The sequence below is a fragment of the Capricornis sumatraensis genome, chromosome 4 (assembly GCF_032405125.1).
Source record: "Capricornis sumatraensis isolate serow.1 chromosome 4, serow.2, whole genome shotgun sequence".
Classification (NCBI taxonomy): Eukaryota; Metazoa; Chordata; class Mammalia; order Artiodactyla; family Bovidae; genus Capricornis; species Capricornis sumatraensis.
Window position 1 is genome coordinate 111,392,678 of NC_091072.1, and position 27,675 is coordinate 111,420,352.

Sequence of the window (27,675 nt, forward strand, 5' to 3'; positions counted from 1 at the left end):
AACTTCTCCCTCGGTCCCCTGCTATTCTTCTTCTGGTCAGATTCGCTTGCATTTTCTAGAACTTTATATACATGGGATCACCCAGAACGTAGCATGTTTGTAAACTGGTTCTCTCACTTACTAAGCACTCAGGAATTTTCTAATAAGCACTTACTCCACAATCGCTATGTGCCAGACACTGTACAGGGCACTGTGTAGGGAATATTAAAAGACAATAATAAAGCGAAGCTCTGTAGTAAGCAACATCCCAGGCAGAGGTGGGAGACCAGGAAACATCACGCTGACGGGTAGAGATGAGAGGAACTTAACATGAGGCTGGGCAGGCCCGCAGAGGAGGGCAATTCAGAAGTCCTTCTACTGCATCTATTCATCTCAAAAGAAGCTTTCATTTTTCCATGAATTTAGGTATTTTGCACTATCTCCAGGGAAAAGTAATTCATGACAAATAGAACGAATCATCTGAATAATTAATAATACACATGACATTTATACTACTCCCACCACAATTTACACCTTATTACTTTGTAAGTAATACCCGTAATTCTGATGGCTCCATAGATATCCATCATGCTCCTAAAGTCCCAAATATAATATTATATGCAACGGTACTTGAAATAAAATTATATAATGATTTAACGACAACACAATCTTCAAAGTCATTTAATTTTTAAAAAACTGTTCAAAAGAAAAGTACATTTGTTTCAAGGGAAAATATTAGAAAAAGAATATTAATCGTATAAAAAGATCAAACACTAGGCAAGCTATCATGAAATTTTCATCAAAGCACGGAGGAAATAGAAGAAAGTAACTATCAGGGCCTTCCATACGCCATGCATTGCTTCTCTCCAGTCAAACCACACGCGGCCTCTTGCGCTCAGGACCAAGGATCAACAAGGGATGTCAAGAAACTCGAGTACGTGTGAACAAGCGTCCCAGATAATCAAGGCTAAGGGGAGGGCTAGGGTGATGCATGGTCACCATCTTCCCATTTAGGCAGCGATCATATGGAAGGGGAACTGGAGTTACACACTCTCTGTGACTCAGGCCATCCAAAATAAATACTGGCAGCATTGGGGTCACATGGCAAACTCGAGCAGATGCCAGGTGGCCACCAGCGAGGGCGATGGAAAAGGGATTTCTTCTCAAAGCAGAGGCCTGGACTCCATGACCTCCACAAGGCCTTCTGGCTCTCTCCTTTCTTAGGAACTCTTCCTACCTGAAGATGTGAAAATGATGCAACACGTTTCTCTCTTAAGCCCTTTTGCTACTTTTTCCTGTAACCAAGGATCATCAGCATCACACACCTAAACAAAAGATTTCTTAAGACTGTATCGTGCTGGTATAAGGAGGGAGGTGGGAGGGGGGTCCAGGATTGGGAACACGTGTACACCCGTGGCAGATTCATGTTCATGTACGGCAAAACCAATACAGTATTGTAAAGTAAAATAAAGGAAAATAAAAAAAAAACTGTATTAGGCTATTTTTCTAAGATACAAGAAATGTATAAAAATAAAACAAACCACACCCATGTCCCTCGACCGCCTTGTGCTGTGTGTGCTCAGTCCCTCAGTCGTGTCCAGCTCTTTGCAACCCCGTGGACTGTGGCCCGCCAGGCTCCTCTGTCCACGGGATTCTGTAGGCGAGAATACTGGAGTGGGTGGCCATTCCCTTCTCTAGGGGGTCTTCCTGACCCAGGGATCAAACCCGCGTCAAGACATGATTAACCTTTTTTCGTTCATTCACTCACTAGAGTACAGTTTCCCAGAGGCTTAACAGACCTGTGACACCGCAGCAGACTGAATGCAGAACACACAGATATTCCAGCTGTCTGTTAGGCCCCCATGCAGCTCAGGAAATAAACCCGCTAAGCCCTCACTGCATTCTCCTCCTGCCAAGGCGGTAACCACTACCCTGAATTAGGTGCTTATCGTCTTTCTTCCATTTCTTTAGACTTTGACCACGTACATGTGTACCCCTACAAGTATCTCTTATGTATTTCCAAACCTTTTATAATTAGTACTCATCTGCAACTTGCTGTTTTTTTCACTCAGTCTTATTTTGGGGAGACTCATCCATATTGATAAATAAGCACAGCTTTAGTTCAGGAGTCACACTGTGGGCTGTGGAGCCATAAAGTCTCTGTTGTATCTGCACAACTCTGATATCGCAACATGAAAAGAGCCAAAAGATACATATAGGGAAACAAATGGGTGTGGCTGTGTTCTGATAAAACATAATACACAAAAACAGGAGGAGAGATTTGGTCCGTGAACTGTAATTTGCAGTTCTTCCCATAGTTAACATTATTTCCTTTCGATGCCATTTCAGTAGTTGTCTGATAGTCACACTTGCTGGTTTTCTTTGGTTCACATTTGCCCAAGATGTCTTATCCCATCTCATTAAACGTGAACCTCTTCTACATTTTTTTTCAGGATGGATCTCTTGCAAACAGCATCTAGCTAGATTGTGTTTCTCACATCCAATCTGTTCATCTGAGTTTATCATGATCACCGATACATTGGGAATTACATCCACTAACATCTTTCATGATACTTGCTGCTTTCTCTCAGTTTCTGTCACCTCTTCTCCTGCTCTCTTTTGGACTGACTTCTGTATTGTCAATATGTGTTTAAATTTACTCAGAGGTCAGTCAATTCCTTTGTTCTTCCTTGGGACCTGGTGTGAAAGTCTATTCATCCAGAAGAGTTTATATTTGCTTCCATCAGGAATTCCAGGAGGCTATCACCCTGGGACCACTTTTAGTTAATTTCTTATCTTGAGGTTACACAAGCACACCACCCAAGCAGAATAAATTCAAACTCAAACCCATGTAAGGACTAGCCTATGAGTACAAGGTCATGGGCAGACTTTCAGGACACCCTCACCCACACAGGAGCAAGTGTAGAGCAGAAAGCAAGACTGACACATTTCCCTATTGTCTCCGCATGGAAAGCAGCTTCCTGTAGCTCCCAGATTTACTGAACAGTTTCAGACTGTGTATGTCCTCCCAGCAGGAAAGAATTCACAGGCATCTCAGTGTATACGTGTGTGTATACGTACTCCCTCTTAGCAGGCACAGCCAATAAACCCCAACAAGTGCTCCCAAGACCATAACACCTTTAGCACTGCTCATCAATCTTCATCTTTAGTCCCTGTGATTTCTCTTCAGTTTCTCAGAGCTCAGCTGTACATGCAAATAATGTTCTTTGTATTTTTCATTTGCGTGTCAGTGTCCCGCACCATGGGCTTCCCTGGTGGCTCAGTGGTAAAGAACCCACCTGCCAAAGCAGGAGATACAGGTTCGATCCCTGGGTTAGGAAGACCCCCTGGAGAAGGAATTGGCAACCCACTCCAGTATTCCTGCCTGGGAAATCTCATTGATAGAGGAGCCTGGCAGATTATAGTCCACGGGGTCACAAAAGTTGGACACAACTGAGCAACTGAACAACAGCAACATCCTGTACCAAAAGGGTTCTGAGACTGTCAACAACATCTAGTCTACCAAACTGCTGAAAGCCAAAATCCAAAAGAACTTTAAAACACAGAGCATGTCTGTGTTTGCGCTTGTCTTCAAGAGCTCAACTAAAGATTGGTTTCCAAACCCAGCTTGTAAAAATATAGATTCCCTGGCTCCACACCTTCTGAATCAGAATACCTGGGGCTAGAGCCTCGAAATGTCCATTTTTAACCGAGCTCCCAAATGATTCTGGTATGCCCATCAAGTCTGAGAATTACTGAAACAATAAATATGTTTAATTCTACTTACCTTTGAAGACTGACAATAAAGTTATCTTTTTATCTCTATTTTGTACTTTATCTCCTTTCACCTCCTAAAGTATTCTTTAGAACCTCTATTTTGGACCATTTCCTTCAAAAAGGGGGTTCTACAGTCAAATTCACTTGGGAAGTACTAAACCTTCATCCTCCTTGGAGAGTTATGTATTTTAAAGGCTCTGATTCACTAGCTCTGATAAGCCTATGTGTAAAGAAGCTCCTTTAACATACATTTTGCACATTTCTTTAATCACATCTCTCAGGAGATGGTGGAACCCAGTCTGAAAATCACTGGCCTAATGTTTCAATTATCTTACAGGTATCTCTTTAACCCACTGCAGTTCCTCCAGGGAAGGATTTGCATTTTGTGCTTATTCTATACACACTAAGGTTTGCACCATTGAGCTACACGCAGTCCTCACTAAACATTCAAGAACTCTGAATAAATCCTTTGACACCCTTTAAGAGCTTACAAATAGAGGAAAACAACAGAATGGAAAAAACTAGAGATCTCTTCAAGAAAATTAGAGATACCAAGGGAACATTTCATGCAAAGATGGGCTTGATAAAGGACAGAAATGGTATGGACCTAACAGAAGCAGAAGATATTAAGAAGAGGTGGCGAGAATACACAGAAGAACTGTACAAAAAGATCTTCATGACCAAGATAATCATGAGGGTGTGATCACTCACCTAGAACCAGACATCCTGGAATGTGAAGTCAAGTGGGCCTTAGAAAGCATCACTATGAACAAAGCTAGTGGAGGTGATGGAATTCCAGTTGAGCTATTTCAAATCCTGAAAGATGATGTTGTGAAAGTGCAGCACTCAATATGCCAGCAAATTTGGAAAACTCAGCAGTGGTCTCAGGACTGGAAAAGGTCAGTTTTCATTCCAATCCCAAAGAAAGGCAGTGCCAAAGAATGCTCAAACTACCACACAACTGCACTCACCTCACATGCTAGCAAAGTAATGCTCAAAATTCTCCAAGCCAGACTTCAGCAATACGTGAACCGTGAACTTCCAGATGTTCAAGTTGGTTTTAGAAAAGGCAGAGGAACCAGAGATCAAATTGCCAACATCTGCTGGATCATGGAAAAAGCAAGAGAGTTCCAGAAAAACATCTCTTTCAGCTTTATTGACTATGCCAAAGCCTTTGACTGTCTGGATCACAATAAACTGTGGAAAGTTCTGAAAGAGATGGGAATACCAGACCACCTGACCTGTCTCTTGAGAAACCTGTATGCAGGTCAGGAAGCAACAGTTAGAACTGGACATGGAACAACAGACTGGTACCAAATAGAAAAAGGAGTACGTCAAGGCTGTATATTGTCACCCTGCTTATTTAACTTCTATGCAGAGTACATCATGAGAAACGCTGGGCTGGAAGAAGCACAAGCTGGAATCAAGATTGCTGGGACAAATATCAATAACCTCAGATATGCAGATGACACCACCTTTATGGCAGAAAATGAAGAGGAACTAAAAAGCCTCTTGATGAAAGTGAAAGAGGAGAGTGAAAAAGTTGGCTTAAAGCTCAACATTCAGAAAATGAAGATCATGGCATCCAGTCCCATCACTTCATGGGAAATAGATGGGGAAACAGTGGAAACAGTATGAGACTTCATTTTGGGGGGCTCCAAAATCACTGCAGATGGTGACTGTAGCCATGAAATTAAAAGACACTTATTCCTTGGAAGGAAAGTTATGACCAACCTAGACAGCATATTCAAAAGCAGAGACATTACTTTGCCAACAAAGGTCCCTTTAGTCAAGGCTATGGTTTTTCCAATAGTCATGTATGGATGTGAGAGTTGGACTGTGAAGAAAGCTGACTGCTGAAGAATTGATGCTTTTGAACTGTGGTGTTGGAGAAGACTCTTGAGAGTCCCTTGGACTGCAAGGAGATCCAACCAGTCCATTCTAAAGGAGATCAGTCCTGGGTGTTCACTGGAAGGACTGATGCTAAAGCTGAAACTCCAGTACTTTGGCCACCTCATGCGAAGAGTTGACTCATTGGAAAAGACCCTGATGCTGGGAGGGATTGGGGGCAGGAGGAGAAGGGGACGACAGAGGATGAGATGGCTGGATGGCATCACTGACTCGATGGATGTGAGTTTGGGTAAATTCCAAGAGTTGGTGATGAACAGGGAGGCCTGGCATGCTGCGATTCATGGGGTTGCAAAGAGTCGGAGACGGCTGAAGGACTGAACTGAACTGAAGAGCTTCTTGTAACACTTTGCACTAATCCCCACACTTCTTTCCACAACTTAATATCCTTCGTAGCCCTGGCCAAGTAGCCAAACATTCTTAAAAAAAAAAAGCTCTGAGATGACCTCTGCAGGGGGAAATCCACCAGGCTACCCAAGTGTACAGCTGGAGTAACTTCTCTTGAAGGCACAGGAACGTTCCATCCTGTACCTAACAGGACAGGATAATTATCTGATCAGCACACAGGGAAGCCCAGGCTTGAGTTCAAAAAGTCACACACAATGTATAAATAACAGAAAATAACAGACCACACACAAGTATATTCATATCTTTGAATTATAGTCACACAGTGATTTCTTAGACTTTCACCATTTTAGGACAAGGTTTCTCAGTCTTGGCACTATTGAAATCTGAAGCTTGATGATTCCTGGGGGAGGGTGTACTATACTTTGTAGGATGTTTAGCAGCATCTCTGGCCTCCAACCCTCCCTCCCCCTCCCCCCCACCCTGGCCAGAGGCCAACATCACCCTCTTTCTCCCAGTTGCGACTATTAGAAAGGCCTCCTGATACTGCCAAACATCCACTGGGAGTCCAAATCCCCCCCTCCCTTGCTGCAGATGAGAGCCATAATTCTATAGGAAATTTTTGCTAAAGGTAACCAAAAAGGAAATAAACTAGCATTTCTTTTCCTAACAAAGAACCTTTTCTTCGGCCTGAGTTTGACATAACTATTACATGTCCAGAAATCTCAAGTTAAAAAAAAAAAAGGAACAAATTCCAAGTGAGGGACATTCTACAAGGTATGTGACCACTATTCCTCAAAACTGTCAAGGTCATGGTAAACAGAGAAACTGAGCCGCTGTCACAGCCAACACCAATGCATGGACACAACAGGGTGTCCTACGAGACAACTCACTTCTGACACCTCCTGCAGAGAGCATCACATCCTACAGGTTAAAGGCTCAGTCCTACAAGACCACCCCAGCCCAACTTCAATCACCAGTGCTGGTGGTCACCTGCGCCTCTGACAGGCCAGCGATAGACTGGAGGGTCCACTGACTACCTCCTCAGGTTCAAGTAATTGACTAGAGTGGCTCACAGACCTCGGGGAAACCTTTTACTTTCTAGATCGCTGGTTTACTATAAAGGGATACAACCCAGGCAGAGCCTGTGGAAGAGATGCATAGGGCAAAGTTGGTAGACAGCACGAGGAATTTCCATGTCCTCAGTGGGTGTCCCACTCTCCCAACATGAATCTCCATGGCAGTCCTGTAGGACTGAGCCCTTAACTTGGAGGGTCTGACGTGCTCCCCAGCAGTGTCAGGAGGAAGTGTCAGTGTGGAAGGACACTCAGATGTGTCCAAGAATTGGTGGCCAGGGGGAAAATGCACATCTGAATTGGGTGCAGAACCTTTTAGACACATTTGTCACCCAGAAGCCCTCAGAACCCGTCCTTCTGGGTTTTTGTGGAGACATGTTTGGAGTCGTCTTCATTACGCAGGCATTTATGGAGTCTTCGTTACATGGGCAATGATTGAATCATTGGCCACTAGTGATCCATTCAATCTCCAGCCCCCTCTCCCTCCCCGAGGAGTGGGGGGACCAGAAGATACAAGTGCTAAGTCTCCAATCACAGGGCTGGGTCCCCCTGGCAACCAAGCTCCCCTCCTTGGTTGCCTAGGAGTAATCCAAAAGTCACCTAATTAATATAACAAAGGATACCTTTATCCATCAGGGTACTTATGAAATTCCAAGGGTTTAGAAGCTCTGTGCCATATTTCTGATTTTAAAAAATCACAATATCACCATCCCATAGTCATGGGATTTACAGAAACATGCAATTTTCTCGTAAATCTAAAACTGATCTAAACAATAGTATTTTTTAATTTGGAGGGTGGGAGAGAAAGAGTAAGGGTAAAAATCATCTCCTCCCCGAGCAGGCTTCATTCTGGGAGTCTCTTCAAAGAGAAGACACCTGAAAGGATTGTTCCAATTAAGGCAAGAGATCAAACACCAGAAAGCAATAATCAGGAAGGGAGAAAATAAAATTTTGTCCTCTAGTAAACTGGGGGGATGGCAGGGCAGGGGGCAGGTTTTTGTATGAACATCAGTATCTCCTCTGAGTCTTTACTTCTATACACAGACAGTGTCAAGCATTTGCTGCATATCCCCTGGGGCCGGTTATTTATTAATATCTTCCCCAAGCTGGACTGACACTTATCTGTTTACCAACCTCCCCATCCGTGCAAATCAGGTCTTTCTCCCTTGGCCCTGCAGGTGCTCAGCCCCTAAGGGCCCCTCCCACTCAGTCGTGTCCATCTATGAAATCAATAGCTTTTAAGCCCACTGAAAGTGAAAAGTGAAAGTGAAGTTATTCAGACGTGTCAGACTCTTTGCGACCCCATGGACTGTAGCCCACGGAATTTTCCAGGGAAGAGTACTGGAGTGGGTTGCCATTTCCTTCTCCAGGGGATCTTCCTGACCCAGGGATCAAACCCAGGTCTCCCGCATTGCAGGCAGAGGCTTTATCTCTGAGCCACCAGGGAAGCCCTAAGCCCACTGGTACCTGCTTAATAAAAGTCTAGTGAATGCAAATACTTGGTGAATGAACGCAGGTTGGGCACATGTACAGACTTCAGCTAAAGTGGTGGTGCAGACCCAGACAGGGTGAAGGAAGAAAGTCCCTGTGTCCTCTATGGTGAGACAGGGACCACGTGGGCACGTGCTGGGAGATGAGGACAGGACCCCGAATACTGATTCACAGACCTGTAACACTGAAAAAGCTCACATATTCTTTACTCCAGGGGCTTCATTATACAGAAAGATGACTAAAGAGATTAGATGGCTTGTTCAAGGCCACATGTGGTGCTCCGCTAAGCAAAAGGAGACATAGACCCTAGTGCTACTAGCCCATCTCCACAGTTTACTAAGCATGACTAAGACTGAGTTATTTACTAACTAGCCCCAAGAGCTACTATCCCCTGAGTGTCTGCCAAGCCTACTCTAAAAATCCTCGCTTTATCCCCACTCCAGTATTCCTGGGCTTCTCAGCTGGAAAAGAATCTGCCTGCTTTGCAGGAGACCTGGGTTCAATCCCTGGGTTGAGAAGATCCCCTGGAGAAGGCAACGGCTACCCCTTCTAGTATTCTGGCTTGGAGAATTCCATGGACTGTATAGTCCATGGGGTCGCAAAGAGTCAGACACGACTGAGCAACTTTCACTGGCAAATGAGAGCTGGAGGGTTGAATGATAAAGATCAGATTCAGGCCAGAGTTGGGCTTTGGTGTGGGATAATCCCAGGGGGGTTGGAATAGGTCAGCTTGAGGAGATTTTGAGATTTGTTAGCTCTGGTGTTAAGTTCCTTTTCTCTGACCTCAGTTTTCCCAAGCAGATTCTTTACCAGATGAGCCATGAGAGAAGCCCAAGATACTGGAGGGGTAGCCTATCCCGTCTCCAGCAGATCTTCCCGACCCAGGAATCAAACCGGGGTCTCCTGCATTGCAGGTGGATTCTTTACCAGCTGAGCTGCCAGGGAATTTCATTCACCGGGCACTATTCTAAATACCTTTCATGATGGACGCACTCATTCCTCACCACAACCCTCTGATGTGGGTACAACCAGCATCCATCCCCATTTTACAGATAAGGAAACTGGAGCTTTGTGATGTTCCCAGAGTCACAATCTACAGCAGCAAACCTTGTCTGTAAAATCGGAATGGCAAAAATTTTGCCTGTAGTGTCATATAACGGAGAAGGCAATGGCAACCCACTCCAGTACCCTTGCCTGGAAAATCCCATGGTCAGAGGAGCCTGGTAGGCTGCAGTCCATGGGGTCGCAAAGAGTCGGACATGACTGAGCGACCTCACTTTCACTTTTCCTTTCATGCATTGGAGAAGGAAATGGCAACCCACTCCAGTGTTCTTGCCTGGAGAATCCCAGGGACGGGGGAGCCTGGTGGGCTGCTGTCTATGGGGTTGCACAGGGTCAGACATGACTGAAGTGACTTAGCAGCAGGGGCAGCAGTGTCATATAAAACACACAACTGCCATTCAAACAATGGCATTTAGAGAAATGAAAACATCTGTTCACACAAAAACCTGTACACAAAGATTTACAGGAGCTTTTTTTACCTGTCATGGTCAAAAACTTGGAGCAATATTGTAGTGAACTGCTCTGTATCTTGACCCATGCTGAATACACGAACCTGCATGTGATAAAACTGTGTAGAACTAAATACACACTCATAAGTATGAGTAAAACTAGGAGATTCTGAATAAGATCTGTGGGTTGTATCAATGCCGATATACTGGTTGTGATACTGTGCTGTTGTTTTGCAAAATGTTGCCAGTGGGAGAAACAGGTTAAAGGTTATGCTAGATCTCCCTGTATCAATTCTTACAACTGCACAGGATACAATTATCACAACTGAAAACTTCAATTAAGAAGTCTTGCCTACCCATCAGGTTTGATGATCTTTTTATATTCCTTTCACTCAAGATCTGCAGTTCTCAATGTCTCAAAGCCAGTCTTCTTGCCATACACACCACTTCAAAAATCGATGCAAAATTAAACTCTGAGCAAAGGAAAACGAAGACAACAAACCGTATTTCACAGAATTTTGCACTTCCGGTCACTTTGAGTTCCCTCAGAAAATTATTCCAATTGGTGAAAATAAGCCTCTTGTGTTCTTTCATGACTTCTGAACAAAAGATGGAAAATGTGATTCTAAAAAATGTTCTCTCCACTAAATATTTTCTGCCTCTCTCTGCCATCTCCATCAGCACACATCCCCCCCCAATATACACACACACACAAAATACGAGTACAAAAATTTCTATTCTAAGTCCTCGCTGAAAAAGCAGCACGCATGAATTATCACTGGCCCTTTACACCAATTCTCAAATGATGAGCTGCTACTGGAAGGCAGGCGGGAAACAGGATAATGGGTGTGGGGCTGAGACAGACTCGAGGTGAAGACCACACCTTGGCCAGGCTTCTTAAACTTGAGTCTGGCCTCTCTCATCTATAGGATGAGGATGTGGCAGCTCCTTCCTAGGTATGGGGAAGAATTCCAGGACACAATTTATGTGTCTGATATTAGTATCTTCTGGGTCCTCTTTCTAGCCTCCCTGTTTCCCATACCAATCAAATCAAGCTCATTTTCTGGCCACAAAGAGGTCACGCCCTGGAATCCCCTCCTCGCTGAGGTTAGTAGATAACTCGGGACACTCCCAACCTGGACCCCTCTTATTACAAGTACAGCAAATCTTACCCTATCCTCTAAAACAAAGAAGGAAGATAAACCAGCCTCCGGACCCTCGGCACCTGCCCAGCAGCCGGAATCCAGGGTAACCCTCCGCCTGCCGGACTCCGGCGGTTACTATTATTGCTGTTTATTAATAACAATACCTAACGATGCGTGGCGGTGACCGTCTCCCAAAAGATGTCCGTGGAACCCCCCAGGAGGGTCCAAAGCGCTTTCGATGTGGAATTCTGGCTAAAAAATCTCAGGAATGTATAAAGAGGCTTTCCCGACAGGAGAAAGGCAAGAGTTGTAAAGTTTCTCTGCAGGCGCATTTTTCCGCGTTTCCAGGAATCGCACTGCAGAGGCGTTGTCGCCCGCGGTTGGGGTTGGGGACGACCGAGGGTGAGGAAGGGGAGGGAGGTCTGGCGGTCCTCAGCGGACCTCGCGGGTCCGAGGGTGCCGGCTTCCCGGATGGCCGCGTGGGACGCGACCTGGCGCCCCAGCCCGGCGGAGAGCGGCCCTACACGTCCAGAGGGCTCGGGAGCCGCAGCCCCACTCACCTTCCGTGCTCCTCTTCGCCTCCCGGTAGCGCTCCCATAGATAGCGCTTCATGTCCGGGGCGGTCCCAGGTGCTGTGCACAAGGGCCGTGCGGGGCCAGCACGCGACCGCCCCCGGACCGCAGTCCGGCAGCCATCCCGCAGGGCCGTCACTGCCCTTGCACCGGCTCCACGAGCCGCCGCTGTTACCGCCGCCGTGGCCATGCCTGCCGCCGCCCGGCCGCGAGTGGCGCCCCGGGGCCGGTGCTCTGCCGGTGCTCTGCCGGTGCTCTGCCGGTTCTCTGCCCAGCGGGCGGGCGGTCCCTGCGTCTGAGCACGTGGCGGCGCGGCCCGCCCCATCGGCCGCCGCGGGGGCGGTGCCTTAGGTGGGGCGGAGTCCTGAAGGGGCGGACCGGAGCTCTGGGGGCGTGGCCTTGGTGGGGCGGAGTCCTGGAGGGGCGGGCTGGGGCGGGGCCTGGAGCAGGGCCTATTTCGCCTGGCAGGGCAGCAGCTTCCAAACAGCCGAGACCACGAGCGAAACATGCTACAGTCACTTCTTGATCGTGTGACGCGCAGAGGTGGCTGTGCGGTAGCGTGAACGTCCCATCAACCGAGGTCACATGAAATGGAGTGACTCTTTGCTGGCCCTGGACCACGAGTCGGGATCCCGGCACCTCAGGCCGACCCCGCAGCAACCTTCTGTGACTGTCCCCCGACCCTGGCTGTACAGACAGCGCGCCTCTGGCCCTGACTCCAGGAAGCGACCTCTCTGCATTAATGACCTCCACGGCCTGGACCTCCCCTGGATTGCGGGGACGGGTCTGGGAGGTCCTGCGTCCCTGGCTTGGATCCTTCCGGTCCCACCGAGGAGCCAATATCTGGGCCCAGGTCCCACACGTAGGCCGATGTGCCTGACAGGCACCCCCCACCCCCACCCCACTGCATAGCCTGGCAGGGCAGTGCCCAGCCCCCACAAGATTTCTGGCTCGTGAGGGAAGCCCTCGGGACACCAGTCCCCCTGCTCCAGCCCACGCTTACACGGCGCGGTGGACGCGTCTTCTCTCAGACCTACAAGGCTGCACCTATTCTGTGCGTTACGGTTCCACCAAAGCCAAACAAACAGTAAACCTCTCGACACGACGTTTCAGTGTCGAATGAATCAGACTTGGCCCCTGGGGGAAAGTCTGATGCGGCCCACCCAGAACCCAGCTGAGAATACCTGGACTGCGAGGGCTCGCCGAGCTACCCTGGGTTTCAGTGCAGTGCAAAGCAGACCACACCACCACCTGTGACACAGGTGGGGCACGATTTAAGACAAATAACCCAAAGCATTCCTGTATGCTTAAGCTGTGGGCGGAGGGGATCAGATGTTTTCATGGAAAAAGGTGGGCTATGGGTTAGATCATAACAGACAGTAATTACTATTTACTGAAGGCTTGCAATGTGCATTTTCTCGTGCAGTCCTCTCAGAAATCCTAAAAGGTTGGCACTATAATTTCTCCCATCTTCTAAGTGATGAAACTGAGGTTAAGTGCGATAGTGCTGTTAAAGTCGCACAGCTAAGCCCATTCTTTCACTTGGATTCCTAATGTAATAGGTAGGATTTCGCTGGGTGATAAGCAAGAAGGAAGTCAATAATTAATCCTCAGCAGTTAACAGGTAATATCTTACAAATCACTGATAAAATGAGAGGCAATTAAAATCTTTAACACAGATATGGTATCAAATCTGTGGACTCTAGTACTTTAAACTAACTTTATGGTTTTAGTTTATTCCAATTTATGTCTTTCCTTATGTTAAAGAGATGCGGTGACAGCAATTGTAAATTTTGTGTACATAAAACATTAATTCATAAATTCATAGACAAATGATAGTAAAAGTAACACAATTAGAACTTTAGTAACATTATCTCCCTATATTTTTAGATATGGAACCCTGTGGTATCAACAGTTTTCTACTTACCACAGAAACATGAATGACTTAAAAAGTGTTCTTTTAAGCTACAGTCAGTTACAATATTTCAAGGGGTTAAAAAATAAAAATAAAATCCCCAGACCTTGATTATCACCAGAATATATCTCATCAAAGAATTCTAAATAATGACAAGTAGAAAAATGTTACATAGAAGAGCCCATGAAAATCTTTATTTTTTATTAGTATCATATGAGGTCTTCCATCAACTTTGTTTCAAACTGAGATCTTCTCTGCAAAAAACACTTGCGAGAAACTGAACTGTAATCTAGGCTATGAAAAAGCCACTTCTCTGAGATGAGCTCAGATACAGGTTTCCAGGGATTATTTGCGCTAAGAGACTCTACCAGGGGATGCTGGTAATTTGCATTAATTAGGCCCTTTTCACTCTCACTTTTAGCTGACAAAATCCGTTGCCGTGAAAGCTTTACTACACCATCCATTTTACCCAAAGGTAAAGTTTTAGAGGAATAATCTTTCTTTTTCTTCACTGCTTCTTTTTCCGGGCCATTCCATATTTCAACATTACTCTGTGTCTTCCATCGAGTCTTTTCCACAGCCGAAATGGAAACAATGGGTCTCAAGGGCTTTTTTCCTTGTCCTGAAGCGTGTTTTGATTTATCTGAAATTGTCTGAGCCACCAAGTCCAAGCTTTTAGCCCCCTGTAGCTTATCTGCTTTGGTGCACATTGCTGAACTCACCGTGTCTGAACTCTGAGCACTGTGATAGCTTAATTTAAGCAAGTGCTCCAAAAATGAGGCGCCATGCCTAAGACCTTCAGAAGACTGCTGGCTCATACCTTGAGGCCAACATCTCCTACCCCGAGTCCGCTCAATTTCCCTCAGGAGGCTGCAAAGGAATGAAAGTTGTCAAGAGGTCATTTACAGGGCAAGAATAACCCGAAGTATACTTCTTGTTGAGACACAGAACAGAAACTCACTGTAGGATTCCAGGGATCGATGAATGAGAATATCTGAGGTAGGTGGCCCTTAAATCAAGTGATTTGTACAAATAGCCTACGGCCTCCATCATGACTTGATGACAGGAGTCACTTATCAATAACTGACCTGCTGGATATTTGAAAATGAGAATGTTAGAATTTTTAAAAATGACTCCTGGCTTCAGACATTTAAAAGAGAATAAAAAGTATTCTAAAAAGTGGCATTGGGACATTACCTATAGTAGTATTTTTGCCAAAAACATTTAACCTGAGTCTAATATCAGGAAACAATCAGATACAAATTCAAGACATTGGGACAGGGAGGGGAGGGTAGAAACTGATTTAGGTTCTTCAAAGATATCAATGTCAATGAAAGGCAAAACAAGTCCTACTAAAATGTTCTTAACTAAAGAAGGCAACCAAATGCAATGGAAGATCCTCAGCAGAATTCTGGATCAAAAAGTAAACAGCTATAAAGAACATTTAATGGGACACTCTGGAATATTTGCATATGAACTGTACGTAAGATAATAGTCTTGTGTAATGGTTAAATTTCCTGTGTTTGAGAATCCCCAGTGACTCAGCGGGTAAAGAATCTGCCTGCAATACAGCAGACATAGGAGATTCAGGTTCGATCCCTGGGTCAGGAAGATTCCCTGGAGAAGTAAATGGCACCCCACACCAGTATCCTTGCCTTAAAGTCCTATGGACAGAGGAGTCTGGCAGGCTACAGTCCAAAGGGTCTTGGAAGAATACGACAGGACTGAGCCACTAAGCAAGCAAGAACTTCCTTGGTGGCTCAGACGGGAAAGGATCCACCAGCATGCGGGAGACCTGGGTTTGATCCCTGGGCTGGGAAGATCCCCTGGAAAAGGGAACAGCAACCCACTGCAGTATTCTGGCCTGGAGAATTCCATGGACAGAGGAGCCTGGTGGGCTACAGTCCGTGGGATCACAAAGAGTCAGACACAACTGAGTGACTTTCACTTATGTAGGGGAATGTCCTATTCTCAGAAGACACATGGTGAAGTATTTAGAAATAAAAATGTCACATCTGCAACTAACTTTCAAATAATCCAGAAAATACATATATATTTGTGTGTATGTGAAAGGAAGAACACAAATGTGACCAGAATGTTAACAATTAGTGATCACAGATGAGTAGTGTTCATTATACAGTGCCCTCTGCCATTGTCAACAATTAATATAATTCTAAAATATGTGAAAAGTAAAAAAAAAAAAATTAGTCAATTTGCAAGTGGCACTCATTTATTCATTTTACCCAATTACAAGACTGCTTTTAAGGGGCTAAATTGATATTGTTGATTATAAACATAATGTAAGGCCAGTGCCTGTAGGGCATCAATCTGGATACTTGATAAGAGGCTGAAAGTGAAAGTGTTAGTCACTTAGTCATGTGTGACTCTTTGAGACCCCATGGACTGTAGCCTGCCAGGCTCTTCTGTCCAAATAATTCTCCAAGCAAGAATACTGGAATGGATAGCCATTCCCTTCTCCAGGGGATCTCCCTGACCCAGAGATCAAACCCGGGTCTTCTGCATTGCAGGCAGATTCTTTACTGTCTGAGTCACCAGGGAAACCTGATACAAGACTGTTGAGTATTTAAGGGTAAAAAATACTGAAAGATGGCCTAGCCAGCATCCCTGTATTAATATTAATAACAATAAACACTGCAATTTATGTAATTACCATCTATCCGGTGTGTGTAATCCTATAAGGTACAAACTATCATCACTTGTCTTTTTTTGTCATTATTAATATTTACTTTCTTTAACAGGACACACATCCACAGGATTCAAAGATGAAAACGTATAAAGATGTGAAATAAAAAGCATCTCTCCCATCTTGGTTCCCATCTGTGCAATCTTCTCCAAAAACAGGTGTTCTTTCAAAGAATATTTTGTGCATGTCACTGGCTTTTAAAGATGAGAAAACTGAAAGAGGTCTAGTCATCCGCTCCAGCTTGTGGTTGAACAATCCTGGGGTAGCCTCACCCACCAGCCCATGCCCCTGACTCTGTGTGAGGCCCCCTCTTCCCCGCTCCTGGACTGACCTTCTGCATATCTGCGCTGTGACACTGTCTGCAGAGAGGCTCTTTCTGTAGCTCTGCTGCAGGGGTCATAGCACAGATCTCGCAGTGCTTCTGCTGCTAATAGGGAGTTTCCACTGTTGGCTCCGCTTAGCAATCAATGGCTATTTTTCTTCTTTGGGAATTATTTTCATGACTCTCTATGAGGTTCTCAGTTGCCCCCACAAAGCTCAGCAGAAAGCACTTGCAAATTACCCTGCTCGGCATGACCACGTTGTATTGGCCATGCGTGTGTGAGGGCTAAATCGCTTCAATCCTGTCCGACTCTTTGCGACCCTACGGACCATAGCCTGCCAGGTTCCTCTGTTCATGGGATTCTCCAGGCAAGAATACTGGAGTGGGGTGCCATGCCCTTATCCAGGCAGTCTTCCCAACCCAGGGATCAAACCTGCATCTCTTCCGTCTCCTGCATTGGCAGGCAGGTTCTTTACCACTAGCGCCACCTGGGTAGAAAAGCACAGAGCTAGAATGTCTCAGGTGCTGGCAGCTGAGCAAGAACTCATTCCTAGAGTTCCTGCAGATGCTGATAACCAGGCGCGCAGACTGTTCCTTCTCCTCGAAGGCCCTTTAAGAGGTTCTAACTTGCCGGGAGGTTGAAACTGTCCCCCAGACCAGCTGCTGATGCCCCTGACACACTCTTTCATGCCTGTGCTCCCCACACTCCCTTTTGGCCACACACCTTGGCTCCTCAGGCCCCTTTACCCTCATGACCCATCTGGACCTGTATCGACAGCTTTGACCTCAGAACTTTCTTAAACACAACCTATCTCTTTCTGGCAGCAAGCAGAGTAGTTGCCAGGAGAGGATATTCTTAGCTCAGGCCGAACCGCAGTTCACCCCATCTTCCCTCAGGGGTGGTACCAACTGGACAGCAACTATCCAGCTCGCTCAGTCCTTTCAAGCCAAGTAAGAAAAAAGACCAGGATGAGTTCATCTGCATACAAAAGAGGTCACTGAACCTCCTGCCCACTTCAAATTTCCATTCTGAGGACCTCCCTGGTGCTCCAGTGGCTAAGACTCCAGGCTCTCAATGCAGGGGGACTAGGTTTGATCCCTGGCCAGGGAACTAGATTCCACATGCCACACTAAGAGTTTGCATGCCACTGCAAAGATGGAAGACCCCGAGTGTTGCAACTAAGACTCGGCACAGCCAAATTAACTAATTCATTAATTTAAAAAAATTTTCATTCTGGATGGGGAGGGAACCTAACTTTCATTGCAGACTCTGTTGGTCGTTTTACATACAGCATCTTGTGAAGTCTTCAGAATAACCCTGTGGGCAGAGATGGTCATCCTCTTTCTGCCATTAGAAAATTGAGACTCAGAGCTCATGTCCACAAGCCCAGAAAATAGCAGAACTGGGATTTAAACCCAGGTGCCGAGATCCAATGACCATAACTTCTAGAAATGGGAAAAGAGAACATTCTTCTCCCTCTCACATTGGTTCCTTAGGAGATTTTCTGTAAAACCGCAACCAGGAAGGAAGCATCCACTACCTTTTCCACTGCGTACCTCCCAGCCACATCTGTCCTGTTTCCAAGGGAGAGTGAATTGGGGATGGGAGTGAGGGGCAAGGTCCTAGGACCTAGCTTTCTTGAGAATCTGTTCTTGTATTTAAAACGATACATTTTCCTAGTTCCCTCACCTTTTTTTCAGTGCTTAATAGTAAAAAATAAAGAAGTATCTTTATTATTTTGGTATTTCCTCTGGAAATACATCTTTAGTATTTCCTCTGGAAAAAGAAAGTAAGATACTTTCTCCAAAGGCAGTCCTCTGTCCTTTTAAGTAATCTAAGGTACAACTTCTTCTAACCTTTAGTCTACTGAAATTTAAGCCTGTTCCTCTTGCTTCATATAATATTTGCTGTCACCTAATAGGCAGATTTTTATACTGCCAGTTCTGTGTTCATTTCCTCCCCAGGGCACACAACTATAATGTAGGTTGCCGTCACCAGGTAACAAGCAAAATTGCAGGTGTTGGTGGAGAGCCTCAGGAAGTTTCCCTGAATGAGTACAGACTATGGACCCTGCCCACAAACGAGCTTCCACACTGTGCTCGGAGCGAATAGTTACGAAGTAGAAATAATCACAGCTTATATTCTCCATCCAGAAGACAGGCTGCCGACATGTAATGAGAAAGGAGAATTATGCAGGATTTCAAGGTTCTCTGTTTAAACTTTCCTTTTGTTTCATAAGTATGACTAGGCACAGCTGGGCCCATGTAAGTATGACTAAAGTTTGTCAGAAGTCTTTCCATTTGAGAAATGAAGCTTGTTTGACTCCTCCTTTCAATAAATGTATGTCTATAAACAGACTGGGGGGGGGGGGGAATTGTCAATCATTGTCCCAAATGAAGCAATAAAAGCTTGCAATGGGATGTTTCCTTGTACTGTATTTCCACCCTATAGAAAACAATAAAAGGTTATGGGGATGTGGGGATGGGGGAGGGGACTGGATCTTTCCCTTTACCCCCTCCATTAAGGCCACTGGCTAGTCTGCTCAGAGAGACCTGGAAGCAGATGGCGGGCAGCGCCCTCTGTCTTCTGCCTCAAATACAGTGGGAACTCACTCTACCAATTCAAGGGGCTGGGCCTCTGCAGACCCCATCTCTGGGGAGAAGGAACAGATGCATTGTTCTCTCTTACACAGCTTTTGTTCCTACCACTCTGCCAAAATTGATGGTTCCCTATGACCATTCTGCTGCTAAATGCAATGGTGTGTCTTAGATCTGGTGGTCAGTTCTCAGCCCCCTCCTTTCTTGGCATCCATGATTTTACTGATTCTCCGCCACCTCTAGAGCCATTCCTCATCTCTCGCTACAACACTTTCCTCAGCCCCTTTCCTTCTTTTCCACTTTATTTTTTAATTGAAGGATAATTGCTTTACAGAATTTTGTGGTTTTCTCATTCCAGGGAGCCTAGCCTGCCCCCCTGAATGCCTGGGGTCTTCTGCTGTCATCTAAAGGTTGTTTTGTAGAAGTTGTTCCATATCTTGAGTTTCTGATGTATCTCTGGGGAGGCTGGTGATCTCTGTCTTACTCCTCTGCCATTTTCTTCCATCTCTTTGGCCCATCTCCTAAGTTCTGTCTCCTGCCATCTTCTTGTCTTATACTCTTCTTGGCTCTTTGAACTCTTCTACAGGGTTTGGCCATCACCTGTGTACTAAGGGCTTCCAAAGGTTTTTCTCCATTTCAGTCTGATAGCTTCTAAGCACCATATTCTGCCTACTGAACATCTCTACTTAGATAAGAGATTCAAGTTCAACAGGCCCCAAATTAGCTCATCATGGCTCCCATTCCACGTCTCAACTTTGTGCTTCCTGCCTTGGAATGCCGACAGCTCCAGCCACCCAGCTGCACTGGCCGTGGATATAGCCATAAACTGGAGAAGGCCTCCGACTAGTCCCTTTCCCTCACCTGCTATATCAAATCAGGCACTGAGCCCTGTAGGATTTACCTACTAAATCACAAACACACTCTTTTCTATTTGTCTTGGCCCTCTCTTAGTGAACACAGGAGAGTTTCCATTCTCCTCTTGACCAATTCTATCCTCTATTCAGCCTCGAGAGCGCTGGATCTAAAACGCAAAATCTAGGGACTTCCCTGGTGGCCCAGTGACTAAGACTCCAGACTCCCAATGCAAGGGGCTGGGGTTCAATCTCTGGTCAGGGAAATAGATCCCACACGCCACAACTAAGACCCAGCACAGCCAAATAAATAAAAATAAATAAATATTTTTTAAAAATAGATAAGATTCTTCCCAATAAGACCACAAACTCCCAGAGCCCCAAAATAGTAGAAAGAGTTCAGAATTTCAGGTCAGGTGCCTGGGTTCCAAGTAATAAGTCTACTGCTTACTAGCTGCAAAGTTTTAGAATGTCACTTGGTCTTTCTGAACCTCAGTGATTCTACATTAATATCTAACTGATAGGATGCTCTGATAAGCTGTACTGGGATAAATCATATGAAATATCTTCTATTTCCTCAGCTTTAAAATTGCTGAGTCATATCTAGAGTCCATTTCAGGTTTAAAAGTTTAAGCTTATGAGGGATATTTGACATTCTCTTACAACCAAAAGCATTTACAAATATACAACCAATGTATTGTATAGTCTAAAATATGTTATTGTACTCTATAAAAATAATGTTAAAAATCATTCAACATACATAACATGTAAAAAAGAAGCTCTGCTAACAGACATAAACTGGATTGCTGGATTAACCAAGGGCCCTCTATTTCCTCTGCAGAACTTTCCACGTGATGCTCAGGACACATTAAAAGCCTGCATATACAGGGCTCATCTCCACTGTGCTAGCATGCTTCTGCTCCTAACTGTGCAATTCTAACATGACCAAGACCCAACTGCTTTTGTTAAGTCAGTTCAGTTCAGTTGCTCAGTCATGTCCAACTCTTTGCAATCCCATGGACTGCAGCACACCAGGCTTCTCTGTCCATCAGAAACTCCCAGAGCTTGCTCAAACTCATTTCCATTGAGTCAATGATGCCATCCAACCATCTCATCCTCTGTCCTCCCCTTCTCCTCCTGCCTTTATTCTTTCCCAGCATCACATCTTTTCCAATGAGTCAGTTCTTCACATCAGGTGGCCAAAGTACTGGAGTTTCAGCTTTAGCATCAGTCCTTCTGATGAATACTTAGGATTGCCTTCCTTTACGATTGACTGGTTGGATCTCCTTGCAGTCCAAGGGACTCTCAAGAGTCTTCTCCAACACCACAGTTCAAAAGCATCAGTTCTTTGGAGCTCAGTTTTCTTTATGGCCCAACTCTCACATCCATACATGACTACTGGAAAAGCCATACCTTTGACTAGATGGACCTTTGTCAGCTAAGTAATGCCTCTGCTTTTTTTTTTTTTAATTGAAGGATAATTGCTTTACAGAATGTTGCTGTTTTGTCAAACCTCAACATGAATCAGCCATAGATATACATATATCCCCTCCCTTTTGAACCTCCCTCCCATCTCCCTCCCCATCCGACCCCTCTAGGTTGATACAAAGCCCCTGTTTGAGTTTCCTGAGCCATATAGCAAATTCCCATTGGCTATCTATTTTACATATGGCAATGTAAGTTTCCATGTTATTCTTCCCATACATCTTACCCTCTCCTTCCCTATCCCCATGTCCATAAATCTATTCTCTGTTTCTCCACTCCTGCCCTGTAAATAAATTATTCAGTACCATTTTTCTAGATTCCATATATGTGTGTTAGAATACAGTATTTATCTTTCTCTTTCTGACTCACTTCACTCTGTATAATAGGTTCTAGGTTCATCCACCTTATTATAACCAACTCAAATGTGTTCCTTTTTATGGCTGAGTAATATTGCATTGAGTCTATATACCACAACTTCTTTATCCATTCATCTGTTGATGGACATCTAGTTTGCTTCCATGTTCTAGCTATTGTAAATAGTGCTGCAGTGAACAATGGGATACTTGTGTCTCTTTCAATTTTGGTTTCCTCAGGGTATATGCCTAGGAGTGGGATTGCTGGGTCATATGGCGGTTTTATTCCTAGTTTTTTAAGGAATGTCTATGCTGTCTTCCATAGTGGCTGTATCAGTTTACATTCCCACCAACAGTGCAAGAGCGTTCCCTTTTCTCCACACCCTCTCCAGCATTTATTGTTTGTAGACTTTTTGATGATGGCCATTCTGACTGGTGTGAGGTGATATCTCATTGTAGTTTTGATTTGCCTTTCTCTGTTAAAGAACGATGTTGAGCATCTTTTCATGTGTTAGCCATCTGTATGTCTTCTTTGGAGAAATGTCTGTTTAGGTCTTTTTCCCACTTTTTGATTGGGTTGTTTGTTTTTCTGGCATTCAGTTGTATGAGCTGCTTGTATATTTTGGAAATTAATCCTTTTTGTTTCATTTACTATTATTTTCTCCCATTCTGAGAGTTGTCTTTTCACCTTGCTTATAGTTCCCTTTGCTATGCAAAAGCTTTTAACTTTAACCAGGTCCCACTTGTTTATTTTTGTTTTTATTTCTGTTACTCTAGGAGGTGGGTCAGAGAGGATCTTGCTTTGATTTATGTCATGGAGTGTTCTGCCTATGTTTTCCTCTAAGAGTTTTATAGTTTCTGGTCTTACATTTAGGTCTTTAATCCATTTTGAGTTTATCTTTGTGTATGGTATTAGGAAGTATTCTAACTTCATTCTTTTACATGTAGCTGTCCAGTTTTCCCAGCACCATTTATTGAAGAGGCTCTCTTTGCCCCATTGTATATTTTTGACTCCTTTGTCAAAAATAGTCCATAAATGCAGGGGCTTATTTCTGGGCTTTCTATCTTGTTCCATTGGTCTATATTTCTGCTTTTGTGCCAGTACCACACTGTCTTGATGACTGTAACTTTGTAGTATAACCTGAAGTCAGGAAGCTTGATTCCGCCAGCTTCCTTCTCAAGACTGCTTTGGCTATTCAGGGTCTTTTGTGTTTCTATATGAATTGTGAAATCTTTTGTTCTAGTTCTGTGAAAAATGCCATTGGTAATTTGATAGGGATCACACTGAATCTGCAGATTGCATTTGGTAGTATACTCATTTTCACAATATTGATTCTTCCTACCCAGGAACACGGGCTATCTCTCCATCTGTTTATGTCATCTTTGATTTCTTTCATTAGTATCTTATAATTTTCTGTGTACAGTTCTTTTGTCTCCTTAGGTAAGTTTATTCCTAGATATTTAATTCTTTTTGTTGCAATGGTGAATGGAATTGATTCCTTCATTTCTCTTTCTGGTTTTTCATTGTTAGTATATAGAAATGCAAGTGATTTTTGCGTATTGATTTTGTATCCTGCAACTTTGCTAATTCACTGATTACCTCTGGCAATTTTCTGATATTATCTTTAAGGTTTTCTATGTACAGTATCGTGTCAGCTGCAAACAGTGAGAGCTTTACTTCCTCTTTTCCAATCTGGATTCCTTTTATTTCTTTTTCTTCTCTGACTGCTGTAGCTAGGACTTCCAGAACTATGTTGAATAATAGTGGCAAAAGTGGACATCCTTCTCCTGTTCCTGATCTTAGTGGGAATGCTTTCAGTTTTTCACCATTGAGAATAATGTTTGTTGTGGGCTTATCAAATATGGCCTTTACTCAGTTGAGATAGGTTCCTTCTATACCCATTTTTTGAAGAGTTTTAATCATAAATGGGTGCTGAATTTTGTCAAAGGCTTTTTCTGCATCTATTGAGATGATCATATGGTTTTTATCTTTCAACTTGTTAATATGGTGTATCACATTGATTGATTTGTGTATATTGAAAAATCCTTGCATCCCTGGAATAAACCCAAATTGACCATGGTATATGAGCTTTTTGATGTGTTGCTGAATTCTGTTTGCTAAAATTTTGTTGCATCTATGTTCATCAGTGATACTGGCCTGTAGTTCTCTTTTTCTGTCTTGTGTTTGTCTGGTTTTGGTATCAGGGTGATGGTGGCTTCATAGTTTGGAAGTGTTCCTTCTTCTGCAATTTTTTGAAAGAGATTTTGAAGGATAGGCATTAGCTCTTCTCTAAATGTTTAATAGAATTCTCCTGTGAAGCAATCTGGTCCTGTACTTTTGTTTAGGGGGAGATTTTTGATCACAGCTTCAATTTCAGAGTTGTTCATAATTTATATTTCTTCCTGCTTCAGTCTTGAAAGATTGAACTTTTCTAAGAATCTGTCCATTTCTTCCAGGTTATCTATTTTATTGCCATATAACTGTTCATAATAGTCTCATAATCCTTTGTATTTTTGCACTGTCTCTTGTAATCTCTCTTTTTTCATTTCTAATTTTGTTGATTTGATTCTTCTCTCTTTTTTTCTTGATGAGTCTGGCTAAGGATTTGTCAATTTTGTTTATCTTCTCAAAGAACCAGCTTTTAGAGTTTTATTCATCTTTACTATTGTTTCTTTCATTTCTTTTTAATTTATTTCTGCTAGGATCTTTATGATTTCTTTCCTTCTACTAATTTTGCTTTTTAATATGCTGTCTAGGTTGGTCATAGCTTTTCTTCCAAGGAGCAAGCATCTTTTAGTTTCATGGCTGCAGTCACCACCTACAGTGATTTTGGAGCCCCAGAAAAGAACGTCTGTCACCTTTTCCATTGTTTCCCATCTATTTGCCATGAAGTGATGGGACCAGAAACCATGATCTTAGTTTTCTGAATGTTGAGTGTTAAGCCAGCTTTTTCACTCTCCTGTTTCACCTTCATCAAGAGGCTCTTGAGTTCCTCTTCACTTTCTGCCATAAGGGTGGTATCACCCTTATTTGTTAGTCTAATTTTGGTAATTGACCTAAGTATGGTACACAATAGTAACATAAGAGTGTGAAGTGAAAGAGGGCTGTTTTCTATGAAAAATAGTCTGAATGTTTTAGAATTATGAACAAGAAAACCATAAAAGATTGAAGGCAGAAAAAGTCAACCATTGAAAGAATCCTGCCCAGAAGTATCACAACTGCCTGAAGTTCTCATCCTCCAGAAACTAAAACTAAAAACTGTGGATGAGGCATTTTGAGAGATATGACATTCAATTCCAATCAGAGGACCCATTAAAAACAAAGATCTAACTTCGAATTTTAAAGTTGATGCAAAGAATTACATGTATATGTTTAAGTTAAAATGAAAATGTAAAGTTTGTATCACTTTCCTGACATTTCTGATTCAGGGACCTCCTGCTAGCAAGAAGGGGACTCTGGCTGAGCCAAGAGTTTTAAAATCAAATGAGGAAAAGAGGACTGACTCACCCCACTGAAAGTCACCCACTAGTGCCTTTGTTTAGGTTCTTCCAAGTGTGACTGAGATACTTGGCATTTCTTCTGTAAAAGATTCCCAGGGAGAGGGGAGTAACAGAATGTTCATCTACCATACCTCATCCAAATTACACAATTCCATATATAACACTCAGCATGACAGAATGGAACATGAAAGCCACAGTTGTTTTTTCCTCCCACTGAAATGATTTCTCAATAGGTGGATTTAAACATTTATAAGAGAAGAAGAATTAAAGAAAAAAAGATTGGTCTGTGTCAAAGGTGGCAGAGAACAAAATCACAAAAATCCTCTTTCCATGTCTGGGATTGTCTTGACTTTCTAGGATTAGCAGTTTTAGGAGATTAAGGTTTGTTCTTGAAACTGGATCAAAGTGGAGAGGAGAAGAGCTATAAAAGAAATATTGAACATAAAAAGGTTTCATTTTTGAAGAAGTGCCTCATGAAAATGTGATCAGAAGAAGCAATAAACCTCAGGATTATCACCCTCTCAGGAACCCATCATTTTACTATGTCATTTGCATGCTTAGTCACTCAGTCTTGTCCAACTTTCTGCAACCCCATGGACTGTAGCCCACCAGGCTCCTCTATCCATGGGATTTCCCAGACAAGAATGCTGGAGTGGTTGCCATTTCCTCCTCCAGGGAGTCTTCCCAACCCAGGAATTGAACCTGTGTCTCTTATGTCTCCTACATTGGCAGGTGGGTTCCTTACCACGACTGCCACCTGGGAAGCCAAATTTCTTTTTCAATATGTGTTCAGTATAATCTCATGCATAAAACTGTTGTGAGGATAATTAAAACATGAATGATCATTGCTGGATACCCACTATTTCTATATCCCTTGAAAGGTTATATTGTAGCCTATACATTGATTAAATGTAATAAAAGACTAAGGAAGATGCAGGTGCCAAAACTTTCAAGCTAGTAATTATCATCATTAATCTATAATCCAAACTGATATCTAAAATGTCCCCTAAAGATTATTGTTCTCAATAGGCTAAAATACAATTACAGCCACTTCTTTTAATGTTGTTATCCTGGAGCAGAGCCATCACTTCTATCAGAAAGCCAGGCAAATTGTGTAAGCCCCCCAGAAAGAACCTGTTAATCCACTTTCCTCATACTTCCTGCACTGATGCAGCATAGTGATAGACCTACACAGATAGCACTCTTTCTGATGCTTTGAAGAGACAAAGAATAAATGACAAGACTCTTCCCCCTGGCAGTTCAGTCTGTTTGAAAGGTCAAAATACTTACAGAAATAGAAATGAGGTCAAAAATGGGTTCTTTGAGCTCCTTCATGACACTGGACATACAAGACAATTTGAGCATCTTGTGTGAGAAATCTCTGGTGATGACAATGCTGGAGGAACACAGGACTCTAGGTTCCTAACACTCCCTGGCTTTGCAAAAACCTTGCAGCTCTTAAGGCAATATCCCAAGTCACTGACCCAGCCCTCAGGGCCTGTGACACCTCTCTGCTATCCCCCTAGTGCACCCTCTCTCCTCTCTATTAGTTTCTGCATCCCAGCCCCATTGGTCCTTTTTGTTCCTTCCCAATTTGCAAATTCTGTCCTCACTGTCTAGATGACTCCTTTCCCTTCCACCACTTAACATGCAAGTCCTCCTCCTCCAGATTCAGTTAAAGCATCACTTCCTAAGAAGCACGCTCCACCCATGCCCCTCCATCTAACAGATTGAGGTCCCCCATTAGCACTTGTACTTTGCCATGATAGCACTTTGCCAAATTGTAGTTCAACCATTGTGTGTTTAGCTATCCAACTGCCATCTCTATTGTGGCATTTTCCACAATTGCAGCCAGTCTTGTATTTATTAATAGTTGTCTGACAGCTTGTTGGTCTCATTGTGAACTCAGTGAAGATACTGTGGGTCTACCTGTCCTTCTCACTGCTCTGTCTCCAGGAATTAAAACAGAGATTGTCACCTAACAATCTCACTGGCCAATCTCACAGAGTCTCTGAGCTTTTTCAACTAGGCTTGACTTTTGGGCTTCTATGTTCATCTCTATAGAGTCCAATTCTTCCAATCAGGAAGAATCCTGCTAAGTAAGTTTAGCCCTCCTCCAAACTGATCACCCTTGGTATCTAG

At 43.7% G+C, this 27,675-nt stretch overlaps 2 protein-coding genes across 2 annotated transcripts in view; both read right to left on the bottom strand.

Moving 5' to 3' along the window:
• The window catches only part of NT5DC3 (5'-nucleotidase domain containing 3), a 62,137-nt gene extending 50,008 nt beyond the window's left edge, over window positions 1–12,129 (bottom strand). The window contains exon 1 of the mRNA XM_068971479.1: window positions 11,793–12,129. Coding sequence (XP_068827580.1) covers window positions 11,793–12,129 — 337 coding nt within the window. The remainder of the gene's footprint in view (window positions 1–11,792) is intronic.
• Window positions 12,130–13,912: 1,783 nt separating this feature from the next.
• Window positions 13,913–27,675, bottom strand: part of LOC138078705 (putative tetratricopeptide repeat protein 41) — a 72,157-nt gene continuing 58,394 nt past the window's right edge. Inside the window, 3 exon segments of the mRNA XM_068971480.1 lie at window positions 13,913–13,942; window positions 13,944–14,589; window positions 14,681–14,810. Coding sequence (XP_068827581.1) covers window positions 13,913–13,942; window positions 13,944–14,589; window positions 14,681–14,810 — 806 coding nt within the window.